The sequence below is a fragment of the Poeciliopsis prolifica genome, unplaced genomic scaffold (genome assembly GCF_027474105.1).
Source record: "Poeciliopsis prolifica strain line A6 unplaced genomic scaffold, Auburn_PproV2 SCAFFOLD007, whole genome shotgun sequence".
NCBI classification, from domain to species: Eukaryota; Metazoa; Chordata; class Actinopteri; order Cyprinodontiformes; family Poeciliidae; genus Poeciliopsis; species Poeciliopsis prolifica.
Window position 1 is genome coordinate 15,287,499 of NW_026562382.1, and position 15,858 is coordinate 15,303,356.

Consider the following 15,858-nt stretch of genomic DNA (forward strand, 5'->3'; position numbering starts at 1 on the left):
TAGCTAATCAATGCCAAGGAAAATAAATAGCACTTCTTTGCGATTGCCAGCCAATAGCGTATCAAGCAGCATTGCACTTAGGTTTTTCAGCTTCCCAAGCAGCATTTTCTTTTGAACATCTTATATGAACATGAACCGCAGGCATGTTCCACAGAAAAAAAACATTTCTTAAGTGAATCCGCAAATACTGAACTGCAGACAGATAAGAGTCCACTGACTTCATAGGAGCCAGTGAATTGTCTCTGAAATGTTTGAGAAATATTTATCTGACGCAAAGTGTGCTGTTGTAAGAAAAAAATGTTTCATTTGCAATATATGATGGTGTTTCCCAGAGACCTAAAGTTTTATGAGTTGGGCCATTGTAGCCAAAATGCATTTCATGTATACAGATACAGAAAAATTGATTCCTAAAGAGGAAACATTTATAAAGTCAGTTTCTTGATATAATTTGATCAACTATTTTCCTTTTGCTGCCTGCAGCAAAAATGTATATTTTCTTTGTATGTTGGACTATATTGGAATTGTTTGCATGTTTGCTGCATGCTCCCTGCTTAAAAGACTGGACTCAGCATATCTTGTTGCATTAGGCTTTGTAACAAATGCAGCCTCTTAAACTTACTACCTTCTTATACTTCAAGCATTGATTATGATGATTATGGGAGTGTTTATTACATAAAGTTCAATTGTAAAATGCAAAAAATCTTGTGGGAAAACCTAATTCTTCACAACAATTGTGGAAATTGGAAATAATAAAATGTCTGTATTTCCATGATTATTGTGGATACTGACAGTTGTAAAAAGGTATTGTTACTATTTTGTTTATCTGGCTGCAGCAAGGCCTTGGGTTTCACACAAACACAAGGACACACCTGAAACGAGATTTCTGGACATGCTTGGCATCACACATGCACAAGCTTGCACCTGTCGATGTGTTACTGCAGGTTTTTCCTTGTCATTGTTTATTTTCCTCACGCCTTTGATTTAATTGAGTTGGATGGGTCCCTCTAATCCCTCATGTTATTGGAATTTTGCTAAGGAAGAAAAATTCTGGCTAGTTTGGGCTTTGCTTTCAGCCAAGATATTTCCAAGCATTTTATTGGAAAAAAGGTACTTCATCCAGGTTATTTTATTGAACTTATAAAAACTAATAATTTATGCTTATTAATAATGTACAAAATTCATGAATAGTAAGGTAAACTGTGAGTAAGAGGTTATTTTTACATTTTTAAAAGTATTTTTTTCTTTTATTACCTTTTCTTATATATTAAACATCCCAAATATTTTAACTATATATATATATTTTTTAACCCAACTCCATATTGCTAATTAACATGTTGGACTAGACAAACATTAGAAATTGATGGAGTTGCAGGAACGTTGTGCAGTCTCTACCATATCTGACTCCGGTCTCTAGACAAATGTAACTTTGTCAAAAATATTAATTTCAAACTACTGAGGCTAAATTATTCTAGCTACTTGGGTTGAGTTCTACACAAAGGAAAACAGGGTGTGATGAAAGTAAGGATTACATTTGTTTTGTTTTTGATGAAGGATAATAAAAAATATTTTAGGGTTTTAAATATTCTTAAGATACCCTGTGGAGATAATTTTTATATCTAACTTAATTTCCCAATTTTCATGTATTTTATTTTAAGGAATACTTGTCCACTACTGGGCCTGCATCCTGACTTTCAGAAGTCCTTTGATCAACTCTGTTTTTGAACAGCGGAGCAATTTGTCTTTTCTTTTTACTCTAAAACCTTCTTCCCGACAGCCAATCGTATCCTCAACCCCAGAGGGGTCATGAGAAGCACGTTCTAAAAAGGCCCGTCTGACATGATTGACTCTCCCAGGTTCCCATAATGGATGGGTTATTTTATACACCATTAATCCATCTATTTGTCAATTACAAATGGAAATTTTTGGAAAGACGGTAAGGACAGTGACGTGCAGTATTTGGAGGGGGACAAGTTTCAGCAACTGACAAATCACTAAGCACCACCTTGCATCACTGGTGACTGTAATTATTCAGCCTGTCTGAAAACTAATGGAAAGACTCGCCACATGAAGGGAGATAGTGGCTAAATATAAATGATGTTTATTTAGATTACAGTAAGCACTGTTATTTTTATTGAGGATTTATTTTGTTTATGTCATGCTCGCGTGTCCGAAGAGTGCTGTGCAGTACAAACACATGGCAGACTACTCTAGTTTTGTTTTTGTTGTTGTTTATTTGTACCATTGTCCTTCCACTTCACATAGTCATTCTGTACTCTGTCCAAATCAAATGTATAAAGTCTACGATATATTACCATCTCCCAGTATTAGCACTGGGAAATGGTAATAAGGCTAATGGTGCAAATCCCCCCTGCCTGCCCAATGGAGAGTCAGGAGTTGAAGTAGAGTGCTGTGAAGTACAACCAGTGATCGCTATCAACCGGCAAGCACTGGTTGATAGCATCACTCAACTTTACAAATGTATGATTTTTTTGCAATATAGACAAGGAGTTGAATGGGTCTCCTCTGCTCTGACTGTCAGACTGACTTCAGTGCTGAGGAAGCGGGAGAAGCTAATAGCAGCTCTCGCTTCTGGCTCAGGAAGCCCAACAACCAGACTGTCTCTTGGCTCCACCCACTTTGCTGGAATTTTTTCAAATTTACCAGGAATAAATTTGAAAAAGTGTAACTAAAGTGTAACTGTCCCCCTTTCAGAAGGAGGATAGTTACACTTTAAATAACGACTAAATGATTTGGGCACAAGATTTGAAACATTGTCAAATTAAATGTTTAAGATGTCATAATGTTTTGTTTTGGGTTTTTTTAAAAAGCTACTTGAATTTTATTTTCCAGTTATGTAGCTTGTGCTGCACAGCTGAATTGCAGCAAAGTTTGCATGTTCTCCCCATACATGCATGGGTTCTCTCCAAGTACTTTGGCTTCACAGTTCAAAACATCACTGGTAGATTGACGTCTCTTAATTGTCCTTGGGAATGAGTGCGTGCACACGTGGTTGTTTATCCTGTCTCTCTATTGGCCTGTGACTGACTGGCAACCTTTCCAAGGTGTACCCTGCGTCTTCCCAATGCCTGGTGTCCCATTGCCTTTATAAAATACATGTAAATATTTCCGCAGGAGAAAATGAGATTACAATAGAGTACGAGAAACTTTGGAAACAGGTCAGTAACACCAAATGAATGTAGAAGACCAAAGGCAGATGGAAAAACAACTATATCTACCATTTTTTTTCTTCTGAGATGACATTTTGGAGGTAGGGCAAAGAAAAAGGTTCACTAGAAACTATTGTCACTCTCTAGAAATTACCCCATCACCCCAAGTCATCCCATTTCCTTTTCTCGTCTCAGAACGATGTGCGGATGTCTCTTTAACAGCTGGAGTTAGCGACACACTGGCTTTCCGGGCTGATGAGCTGCTCTCTCTATTTGCTCTGCTCATTCTCCTGAGCACCTTGGCCATCCAGATTAGAGCCTATGGCCCATTAGGTAGCCAGGGAGGTGGGCATCGTGAGTGTTGTAGCACAAGTGTGTATACGCGTGTTCATGTCTTTGTGCTGTAATGGACACCACAAGTCATTTTTGGGGAAAAAAATATCTTTTAGCACTGTGCTATGATCACTTCATTCTTCAAGATATCTGAAATTCTCAGCACTGAAAAATGTTAAACAGAAATAATTTCATTTTAGGCAGACTGAGGAAGTTTGTGACAATTTTTGGTAACACTGTATTTGACGGGTTGAGAATAAGACTGTCATGACACCATCATAAACATGTAATAACACCTGTCATAAACATGAGTAAGTCTTCATGAACATTTATGACCGTTGTCATAAGGTATCATTCGGTAAATCATGACGCTTTTAATACAAAGTTGACATTATCCAAAATTTCTTTGTAATGACAACTGGAGATTAATCAAGAAATCATGATCTGACATAAATTTATTATAACAGTGAAGGTTGGGTTTTAACAACTTCATTAAAAATACACCTTTACATGCACTCTTCCCAAAGTCTCAATCCAAATGTGTCAATATATGTCAATGTAAAAAAAATCCACTGAAATTCAATAATGAGTGTGCTCCATTTTCAGTTATTGTGTAAATGATTTGGACTTTTTATTTTATTGTTAGGAGCCACTTTGCTGCTTTGTGTAGCCAGACACTTTATTACAAAGTGGATTTTATTGAACCTATTTGTGCTATAAAGTCTCATAGTCTTTGTCAGTTGTGCTGATGTGGTTCTGTCCCAGCTTTTTGCCTGTGATGAGTACAGCTGGATGAGGGTTGCTCTCCTCAAATGGGGGAAATCATACCTCACAGTTAGGCCTGCAATACTCTACAGTCACACCTCATTGACTACTGTTACAGCAATGGAAACCAGATCATTGCTGAGGAGGTGCCACACTAAGGGACCTGTCTCGACCTTCGAAATCATCACTCAGTCATATTGCTAGTTGCACTGTTTACAAGAATGACAGCTGATTTAAGATGTTAGCAATATGTTTCTTTTTCTTTCATTTAATACAATGTTATGAGATAAGAAATGTCAGCACAGAACATAGCTATTTCAGAGACAATGGGTCATGAAAAACAGAAGATGCTCTTTACTTTGAAAGGTTGCAGGATTCTCGTTCAGTAAAACCGAAGTTAATCCTCAAAGAAAATTGTATAAATTTTGCTGGAAGTTAAATTTCAGTTTCAACTTGAACATAAACGAACATCGGGATGGTTCGAGTTGGGCATTGGCCCAATCAATGTACCCACAGACTTAAAAATTTATGTTCACTCACATTTTCCAGCTAATCTCAATGAGCCTGAGTTACATATACATATACATGTCAGAAAATGCTTTTTAGACATCTGTTATCAAGAGATTTGCACTTGTACCATTTCTTTCATAGCTGAATTACATCCAACGTCTGACATTAATAGTTTGATATACTCTTATAGAGCTTGTGGCCTCCCTCCATGTATGGTAGACACAATGAGACAGCTGTGGTCAACACATTCTAGCCTAAAACTCTCTGTCCTCCAGCGTGTTTACACAATGTGCCACGAAAAGTTGTTGGCAGCTGCTCAGCATTGTTTGGTGATTGGCTGGCAGCTAAGTGATGGTGACGGACTGTGATGTTGATGTATTTACCTCCTCTCTGCTGACAGGAAGCTGTTCCTACATCTTGATTGACTGGGCTTCATCTCAGCAGCCAGCATTGCTTTGTTTAACCGGGTCAAAGTGAGGAGGGTTTGCTTACTCACTCAATGAGATGTCCATGAAGACGAGAAGAAGACCTTCACTAATCTTGGCTGACATTGGCATGTTGGCACCGCACTGCTGCACAACAAAGGATGAATATAAACTATAGGTTTTTCAGATAAATCTGTTCAACGTGGAATGACTGATTCACATCTCCACAGGTGGATGTTCTGTTATGTGACAGAATACTTTTCATGAAAGCATAATTATAGTCTATGGAAACATTCATCTGGGTTTGTAATAAAGAAACTTGTCTATATCAGAGGAACTTGAAAATATTTTATTTAAAAAAAACTTTAAATAATGTGTAAATCCCTCTTTTCAGTCTATAGTTATATGTTCCACCATTTAAATATTCATTGCATGACAAAATGTTTTGACATATTTTTGTTAGCTCACCCCAGTTCTAACATATTTAATTTGCTTTACTGGCAGGAAGTTAAAAATGAAGATAGAATTGGTGTGCCAGTTCTGCTATGATGCTAATTTATTAACAGTCAAGTTGATTGGAGTTTTATTTGGTTTATGCTTGTAATCTTTTCAGCAGTTTTATTGTAAGTCAGTTAACATATGCCAACTGTTTACAGAGGGGCTCAACAGATGCTGCTTGCAGTTGATTATGTCAAAGACAGTTGACATGCTCTTCTGCAAAAGCCCTCATCCACAGACTTAGAAAATGTAAGTCGAGGAGAGAAACTACAATCTGTCTTTTCTTTTGAGTTTAAAATAAAATGAGTGCAAAATCACTTATCAGTTAAATCCATTTTCTTGGTAAAGTAATAGAAAACTAACCCACACACCTGTTAGCGATTAAGTGTAAATAAATGATTAGTTAAAAGGAGTATGCCGTTCTATCAGTGAGGTAATTCATTCTATTATTGAAAATCAGTCGTCAAACTAGTGATTTTCATTAAAGGATAAAGGCAGTTCCTGTCTGAAGATCTGAGCAAAGGTTGTTCCAGGCATCATGTCTTTCAGTTTACAGTTACTCACAGCAGTTATGTTTATTTTCTATTTTACCAAAAGGCTTTGTATGATTAAGAGTCTGTGGCCCAACCAGAATCCAGGTTTGAATTTGGCATAGAATATGTGAAGGAAGCTCTAGATTAGGGTGATGGCAAGGAGGCCATTCCCAAAGCTAAACTGTCAAAATCGCAATAGAAGAATGCAAAAAGCTGTTCACGAATTTTTGCAATGTTAATTTCAAATGGACTTTATTGGTCTCATGTAAATAAAGAATTTCAATGGATTCCTGAGAGTTGTTAACATACAATTTACAGTCAAATTGACTCAGTTAAACATAAATTCAAGACCTTAGGAATGTTATTTGGGGTAAAAAGTGAACTACAGCTGAAATATCTAAAATGGAAAATAACATTCCATGTCATGGATAATTAATCAATCTCAATACATCAAAACACCCGATATACTCATACCAACAATGACACACTCATAAAATTAATGTTTCAACAAGATGAAAGTCTGCGAACACTCTCCCAAATCAGCAGCGTCTGGGTTTCCAGCCAACAAGAATAATGTGATGAAGAGGCCAGCCTCATCTTCGGACCTTAATCCAAAGGACAATTTGTGGGTTTATTAAACATTTGACCCAAAATGAATAGAAATTGTGGAATGCAGTCAAATCGTCCAAGGCTGGAGAACATGGCATATACTAATTGACTCCATGAAACACGTGAAGTTGATCTCTGCCACGATGGTTCTACATCTAAATATCAGCTCAGTAATTCACAAAAAAATAATTCTTAAACCATTGTCTTTTTCAGTTTATACACTGAGTTTGGAAGACAAAAATGCTGATGGTACTTTTTAAAGAACCTTGTATTTTGTTTCCTCACTTCAGAGTGAAAATATATTTTCTGTATGTTTTGATTTGTAATAAAATGTGCAGTGTTCCCACTGCAGTAGAATGTGTGCAAACAAATCTTTTTTTTTTCTTTTAGGAATTTTGAACATTGTTTCTTAAAAAACACAAATTTGAACTCTGCTGTATGTTTTAAAAAATACAGCAGACCAGCCGACATGTTCAGTATGCAATCATTAATGTTATAAATATATATAACCCTACATTATAAAACAGGAAACTAACAACTGACATTTCCATCAAGATGGATACTTGATGACCATTTCCCTTTTAAGTTCTCAAGACAAGTAGAGCACTTGAAATAATGGATGTAACATCTTAACATGAAAAGAGAAATGTTATCAGATCGAGAAAAACTGAAACATGTTTTGATTTAAAAAAAAGTTCATCTATTAATCATTAAGTATATAATTTGTCAGTGATTCCCTTCCACTGAAATATAAGCTCAGACTATATTTAATTTATGTTTTGAACCTTATAACCCACATTATGTGCATTTATTTTACTTAACCTGTATATGGCACAACAGTTTTTTTTTTACAAATGAATCAATTTTTTAAAAATTACATGAATACTTTTTATGTTTTGACTGGGACACCTGGTGTTCCAAAACTATGACACATCTGTGTCCAATCAAAGAGTGGAACTATTATGTAAATCTTCAAATATTGAATGTAATTAAAATCTGTGCATCAGCAGTGTGTATACAGGGACCCAGTTCTGCAGAGGAGTAAGTAAGTCGTTTTTTTAGTTGTTGCAAAGGTAGAAAGACCCGTTACATGACAGATGGCAACATCTAAAGCTATTGGAGCTCTGCAGGCGCAAATGATTAACGCATGACAGGTGTGGTAGTTGGGCGGCATCATTAAATGAAGATTGAAGTAAAAACAAGAAAAATAAAGCATTTAACAAAATAAAACCCAAAACTGAAAACAAAGATTAACAAAATACAACCAACCAAATTTATGTTTTTAACTCTGTCTTTCAACTTTAAAGTTGCCAGCAGCGAAAGTGATTTTTTAAAACACTTTCCAGCTCTAAACGTCCAAAATAAGCTAAAGCAAATCAATGCATGTGACAACTTAGCGAGAGATCCAGATGTCAGAGTGCATCCCAAGAACTTTTCACCAGATTTACATTGGCCAGTTTAATGTGTTATTACATTACATCAAAATGGGGGGTCATGTTTAACATTTACCAGTCTTCAGGAAGCTCAGCTTAAGAACCAATGAGACGAACGCGCGCACACACAAACACAAACGCACATCTCGTTGCCTTGTCAGCTAACCCCCTCTAGTGCCGAGCATCCTGCACAGATGCGCGCAGTCCCACAGCATCGCCTCCGCTGTTGCTGCTGTTCCGCTGCATCCCAATCATTCCTCCGTTCACCTTTCACCGTCTCTCTGCAGCAGCGGACCGAGCTGGAGCTGCAGCCGGAGCTGGCAGTCCGCACCGCGTTCTTCAAACACACGGTGTCTCCAGCCTGTCACGACTCTACGCGCTTTAATGGCCATTTCGAAACGCCAAAGAAGGTGGAGGGTGAAGTCCGTTTAGAATCTGCAAAGTTTGTTTTATTAGCGAAGTGTTTTCAGCCCTGTCAGAAGGTCCGAGTTCACTTCAAGTATTTTTGGGACTCCATCCAACAGCTGTCCATTTAGCGACGGAGCTGCGGCAGCCGCCAGGTGAAAAGGATGAGCCACCTCTTGTTCCAGCGCGCGGCCGCTCGCTCCACACGGGATCAATTATAAGGACCAGAACCGGTGGACCGGAGCGGACCCAGAGCGCTTCGTCGCTGATCAAACAAGAAGTAAAGCCGCCGGCAAATACTGCCGCAGACATGACTTTTGGAAACAGATTCTTCGTTTCACTCTTTCTTGGAATTACGATCAGTCGTTTCAGCCGCTGCAACCAAGGTAAGACGGCGCACTGCGATCCCCGCGGGGTCACCGGGGTTAGATTCTGTCCTGTTGTACTTTTGGACATATGGTTCAGTTGAACTACAGCGGATGTTTTTCGGAAGTTGTGGATATTTAGATATATATATTTTTGTGTTTGTTTTTTTTATTTACTGCTTAGCAGAAAATTCTCATCATGATGCAATCGCAGCCTGACATGAAACAAAGTCATCACAAAAGTCGTGCAACGCATACAGACTTTACAAAGACTCTAAAGAGCTAAAGAAAATGTCAGCGAACAAAATAAATTGAATGATTTGACTTTTCCTGTGCTATAGTTTATATTTGAATTAAATATTGCAGTTGCATTTGAACCTACGAAAACTATTAAGACATCCTCATTTTAAGCATAATTATTCAAATCTTGGTGGTCTGCACAGAAATGCATCATGTGGAAATTTAAATATAAATGGAGAGAAGATCATAAGCCCATAAGGATGGATTCCCTGCAGATATTCCTTGAGGAAGTGAGAAATTACTTCACTTTTTTTGAAATTAAATGAAATAATTTTACTCAAAGATTCTACCTTACACAGACACATATATGGGGGACTGCTAAAAGATCAAATCATTAAGTAGGAGACCTGTGTAAGTTTCTTTGAGTGTATGAGAGCGGACTTCAATGTGTCACTTTTATAGAATCAAGTCCACTCAATTTGTTCACAGAGCATTCATTTACATGGACACGAGCAAACAAATATAGGAACCAGCAGATTCTTAATTTACTTTTTCATAAAGTATCAAAAGTGGGACCACATGTGTGTCTTTGTGTGTGTCCCTGCATATTTACCCCCCACCTTCCAGACACACACAAACACACACAGCCTGCTGCATCAGAACGGCTTAAAATAGTCGTATTGATTGTGTGGAGGGAGCACTGTGGGATCTGCCCCCCAGGTTATATTTTATTGTTCTCTGTGTTCAATAAGAGCGATGCTACTCCCTGTTCTCCCAGACAGCTGCTACATAACAGCCTCACTGTGTGTTTTTCTGCGCCGCAGATTGAATGATTGAACTCATGTCTGCTTTCAGCTGTAGTTTAGTCCTTCATATTGACTGGTACGAGACCTCGAGTGGCACAATTGTAGTCGCTGTCCAACACAAAGCGGTGTGGCTCAGAGGAAAAGCAGAAAAAGCTCAAACTCATATTAATGGACAGAGTTTCAAAACAAGAAATAACTTGACGGAACACAAGCACAGCTAAATTTTGTGCTTGAATTTTAATTTGTGACATCTATGTTAATGTTGTGACTTAAATTGTATCGCAGTAAAGAATACTTGGAAAATGTTTTAATCTCATTCATTTGGGTTTTGCAGTCCAGTTTGGAAAAAGACAGCTGAGGTTGCGGTAGCATGAAATATGACTAGTTTCATTTGGAAGTTCTTTAAAATCCTAAAAACAGGTCTGCTTTAAATGAGAAAGAATTTCAATTGTCAAAGTGATCTATCCATAAATCTGTAATTGATGGTTTATTTTTAGACTCATTCTTGACACACCCACCCCTGCTGGGCTGTTATGTCCTGGGCCTGTTCTGATTTTTGCCCTGTGCTTTTATAAATTTCTGTTTTATAGTATCACCATATTTACAAGGACAATTTGAATAAAAATGCATAATACAGTTCACTTAAAAAAACAGTTTTGCTGCTGTCCAAATAAATAAAATAATATTAATAAAATTTAGTTATAGTTATGTTAGTATCGTTAGGGTTTTGGGGTTTTTTAAGTGACGCATGGTTACTTAGGTTATCTTTCAGCCAGCTGAACAGCTGTGTGCAGCAATAATTGGGAAATGATTCCCACCTGGTTATTCTATGTTGGAGAAAATCCTGGTCACTTTAGTACTGTATGATGTGTTATGGTTTTGTGACTTCTTTGGCAAAATTTGGGAGAAACATTTGACTTCAAAACTGAGAAAAAGTTTGTTTTTTTTTCCCACTTCTTTGAAGAACCTCTAGAACACATGTCTTACTTGCTCTGCAACAGTATTGACTGTGTTTAGTCTGTAGGTTGGGGACGGAGCCCAACTCCATCACACAGTAGCAGAGATCAGTGCTTTTTGATCCGTACTTTCTGAAAAAGACAAGTTGAACTACAGAGATTGAGGATTTCACTGGCAAAATGGTCGCATGTTGGCTGCTGGAAGAACAATAAAATCCAATCACTTCTTGCTTCTTGCTCGTGTGCTTCCTGACGGAACAACAAATCCGTCACCTGAACCCAGCAGGGACTGCAGACGGTTATTAACAAAGCTCTACTCACTCAAGACTGAACAAGCCTATGTGCTGCCCACTAACAGATCTCCTCTTCACATCGGTGTTTACCAGTTTGTCATCTTGCTAAGTCAGTAGTAATAGTGATTGCTGTAATCTTGCGTCTGTTTTGCCAAATTATTTGTTATTTTCAATAACTTGAGCTAAATTTGGAGATAAACAACATAGTTTGTGTGCTTGTTTTTAGAGCTTTTGCACATCCAGTTAGTCGTCCTCCTCAAGTAAGTTCTCTGCATGAGAACAAATGTTTGAATGAGTAAAAAAAAATAAGTAAATGCTGTTTGCAATTACATACTAGCTGTTCTTCAAATATGCATTGATCTAGCTGGGAAAGCAACACACAAATAATTATTCACCTCTCTGCATTGATTTATGCCGATGGCTGATTAAAGCTTTTGCTCTTACAAAGCCTGGTCTAGCTGAGTACAGCTATAACCATCACCACACAAAGGAGATATTCACAATTAGCATGGAGTCAAAGAAAATCAATCAACCCGCAAATCCACATCAGACTGAAAGTGGTAACTCTGCAACTTTCACTTCGTGAATATGCTGGTTTATATATTTGTATGGTCCGTATCAGCAAGTGGCTGTCACTACATTGAAGAAAAATTATTAGTGATTCCACTGTTTTCATAATTTATTTTTACTTTGTAGAAATCAACTACAGCAAAATCTGCGCCTTTGTCATAACATCTAGTTTAATAAACAGTGGTAGAATAACGCTGAGTCTTTTGGAACAGTAAACACATTTTGAAGGGTTGTTTATTTTCTTGCAAAACTTTGCTTTTGTCGCTGGTGTTTTATTTTTATTGATTTGAACTTGGAGGAACATAGTGGTGCTGTAGTCAGCTTTGCAAAAGTAGCCATTTATTATGTTGCTGGTCAGCTGGGGGGGCGCCTTCGTCAAGTTTGTGTGCTCATGCTGTTTTATTTTCTGCTTTGGCTGCTCCTTCTTACTCCAGAAAGTCTTTTTTATTGTTTTCTTTTTGTGAAGAAAGTTTTGTGTGGAATGAGCATGAACCAAGAGTCATCCTAATTCTCTAAAATGTAAGACACAAAAGAACATTGTTCACTCTCTTTTGTGTTTCTTGGAGCTGGATGGAGATTGTGACAACACACTTCCACAATTATTTCTTACTATAACTTTTAAAGCAGCAATTGCTTTTTTTGCAACTCTTTCTCTGTTTTATCTTGTAGGATAGAATATTTTAAAATATTAAAATTTTTCTGCTTTTCTCCAATGATGTCCCCTTACATTTTCCAACAAATGAAGAAATGGTGCTTAATAAAAGACCGAAATCGACATTTCTTCAGTTTCTGTCTTTTTCACCAGACTCCTGCCTTTAAGGTTAATTTGCTATTCTAAACTGATTACATTCTGTTGAAGGTTGTCTGGCTTTTTGTGTTAGTCCTTAAAGACACACAAAATAATTCTTTTTTTTTGACAAATCTTTATTTTCTTTATTCGTCGCTGACTTGTTTGCTGTCCTCAACCTTTTATTATTGACGTCTTGATAAAACAAGTTTAGTGTTTCCACTTGTGATCTGATATATAACGCCTGCATTGTGGTGTAGCGCTGTTGCACCACAGAGGTTTACATGGGTTCAGATTGGTCTCTAAATTGTCCTGGGGTATGAGTGTGCAAGCAGGGTCCTGCCTCTCAGCCAATGACATTGCGATGCAAACATCTCCCCACGCTTAAAAAAATATGGACTGGGATTGTAGGAGACGCACATTTTAAAGCGGATGGATGGTACACCTTCCCCACTCAGCTCCACCAGACGACTGGCAGCAGCAATTAGAAAACTCCTGCTGCAAATGCACATCTGCTGATCTCATGAAAACTACTCAGTCCAATGTTACCAAGCATGGTTGATGATGGCATAATGGAGTAGCCTTTTTGAGATCATGTGCTGAAGGTGGAGTGCTGGAAAGAGCACACACTATTTAAAGAGATAGAGGCTAATTTCAAGTCATAAAATTGCAAAGTCAAATTTCTTTTAAGTTATGTGTGATGTGTACAATGATTTTATTAAAACTGAAGGTAACATAGTTACCCTATTATGCTGTTAAATGTCACTTATGTGCCTGGAGAATACATAATACCTCTCCTTTAACACTTGTCAAATCTTAGCCACACATGTCAAACTCCAGTCCTTGGGTCTGGCCTCCTGCAACTTTTAGACATGTCTGTCTGTCAACACATCTGAGTCACATAATTTGGTTTTTGCCATGACTTTGTTGAACGTAAGTGCATAAAAAGGTAATTCAGTTCTTTGATGCAGGTGTGTAAGACTTGGACACCAGCCCTCGGGGTTGGAGTGTGGCTATGTATTTATGATGTAAAGCATTTTGAACTGCTTCATTGCTAAAATGTGCTTTACAAATAAACTTGATTGATTGAAATGTAATTTTTCTGTTGGAAGGAAAATACTATGCTATGTCTTAATATCAAGTCTTTTCCATTCTCTTACAGTTTTTCTTGTGGGACTGAACTATGTTCTTTTTATCCATTTTCCTGTTAACTCAGAACAGTTTTCCTGTTTCTGCTGAAGAAAAGTGACTCCACAGCATAATGCCGCCCCCACCATGTTTTACTTTTCATATTAAGCATTAGTTTTTCTGCCACAAACTGCATTTTGCATGCAGGAAGTGGTTACTGCTCTGAGGAGAGCATTTCCTTTCACTTGTTTTGTGTGCTCCACATGGCTTGTGTCAAACTGCATTCACAGTGTTTTTGTCTTTCTTCTACAATAATTCCGTTGCTGCTGCTATTTTATTTTTTGAAAGGTCAAGATTGGGGAATGAACTAATGATTATCCTGCTGATCAATTCTCCCACCTGAGTCTTAGAAATCTGCAGTTTCCCCACAAGCATCTTTTCTGCGTTTCTCATTATTGATTAAGTGGGTGGTTTTGGTAGGTTTACCGTTATCCCAAAATCTTTTTGGATATTATTTGAAGCAGGGAATGTTTCAACATCCTCGTTAAACCTCTCAACATCTCTCTCATGGTGCTGTTTGTTCACAAATGTTTTCCCAAAAACGTCAAGCCTTCACAGAGCAGCTGTATGTGCTGAGATTTAGTTGCACACAACTGGAGTCTAAACCTTTTTTATGTAAAGGTGCAGGGAAAGACAAGAGAAACACATATACACGCCAAAAATCGAACTTAGTTATATTCATTACTTATTTGCTGCTAGCTACTTTTGCGAACTATTACAAGGCACACTGCACCTGAACAAATCTGAGCACTTTCAAGTGAATTGTGTGGATATGTTTACTATATCATTTGATGCTTTAGCATATTTAGTCAGAATTCAAACAGAAAAAATAAAAACATGCCATGCTTTGTACCTAATTTGCCTTTTAAAACTATTCATGACTAGTATTAAAATGCATTTGGATGCTTTTCTCTCACAGAAACTGTAAGCTGTGATTTGAGTACAGCTGTTTGCAAAAGTGCAGATGTAAATCATCTAGTGATGGTAAAATGCAGGTTTCTGTTTCCAAACCACAATTTTTTGGGGGGGAAACTTGGCGTTAGTTATTCTAGTTGTGTAAGCATCTTTTTTTTATATCTTTATATTTAAATACTGGTTTCAGAAGCAGTTGCAGAAATATACCAAACCAGGTGCATGTGCAGTTCTCAGATCCATGGATCTCTTTATACGCATTGCTAATTCACCCTGATACATCTTCAAAATTAAAGGGTTCTTCTATTGATTCTTCATCCAAGATGAAAGAAAATTATTCTGACACACTATGAGACCTGCCCACTTCAATTTATCATCAGAATCTCCCCTTTAAAATGCTAATTTAGGAAATAATTACAAATTCAATACTAGACAGAATGACTAACAGCCTCAACAGTTCATGCCTTCTTTCAACAACTCATGCTATGACGGCTACCGGGTGATGACATCAGTGGTCGACATTACTGTCACATATGGTGACTGGACACTAAATGATGATCAGTCATGGTTAAGTATTTAATTATTGACTTTTTACCCATTAGTCCCCTTTGCATGTTTAGCTTAAACACACCTCATTCTGAAATCAGCCACATTACATGGTTTTCTTTTCTTGTCCTTTATTACGTTGTTGGATGCATCTTTTTTTGTTTTGTTTTATCACAGTGATCAGAGAGAGAGTGTGTTGAAAATTCTGTCATGCTTGTCAGACTCCCTCTGTTATGGATAGTTTTCAATTTCACAGCATATCATCTTTTCATCTGTTGAGAGCCCAGTGCTTTGTTTACACCGCTAAATGACAATGTGCAATCCACAGTGAAACACTTGCCAGAATCAATTTCCACAAGTGTCTGTTCATCAAATGTTGCTGTTTGTGTTTCAACATGGCATCACGTTTGCTGCTTAACGGAATGAGCATGTTGCAAACAAAAAGTTAATGTTATCAGCTGTAAATGTGGGTTACAATAATTTTTTAGTAGTATACAGCTACGTGCATTATAAGTGT

At 37.4% G+C, this 15,858-nt stretch overlaps 1 protein-coding gene and 1 long non-coding RNA gene across 2 annotated transcripts in view; both read left to right on the forward strand.

Moving 5' to 3' along the window:
- The window catches only part of LOC129361397 (uncharacterized), a 71,209-nt gene extending 65,603 nt beyond the window's left edge, over positions 1 to 5,606 (forward strand). Inside the window, exon 5 of the long non-coding RNA XR_008606142.1 lies at positions 5,176 to 5,606. This is a non-coding gene — a long non-coding RNA (uncharacterized LOC129361397). The remainder of the gene's footprint in view (positions 1 to 5,175) is intronic.
- A 2,882-nt stretch (positions 5,607 to 8,488) lies between these two features.
- Positions 8,489 to 15,858, forward strand: part of LOC129361075 (ephrin type-A receptor 6-like) — a 164,073-nt gene continuing 156,703 nt past the window's right edge. Inside the window, exon 1 of the mRNA XM_055031720.1 lies at positions 8,489 to 9,064. Within this exon, the coding sequence (XP_054887695.1) occupies positions 8,989 to 9,064 (76 nt within the window). The 5' untranslated portion in view covers positions 8,489 to 8,988. The remainder of the gene's footprint in view (positions 9,065 to 15,858) is intronic.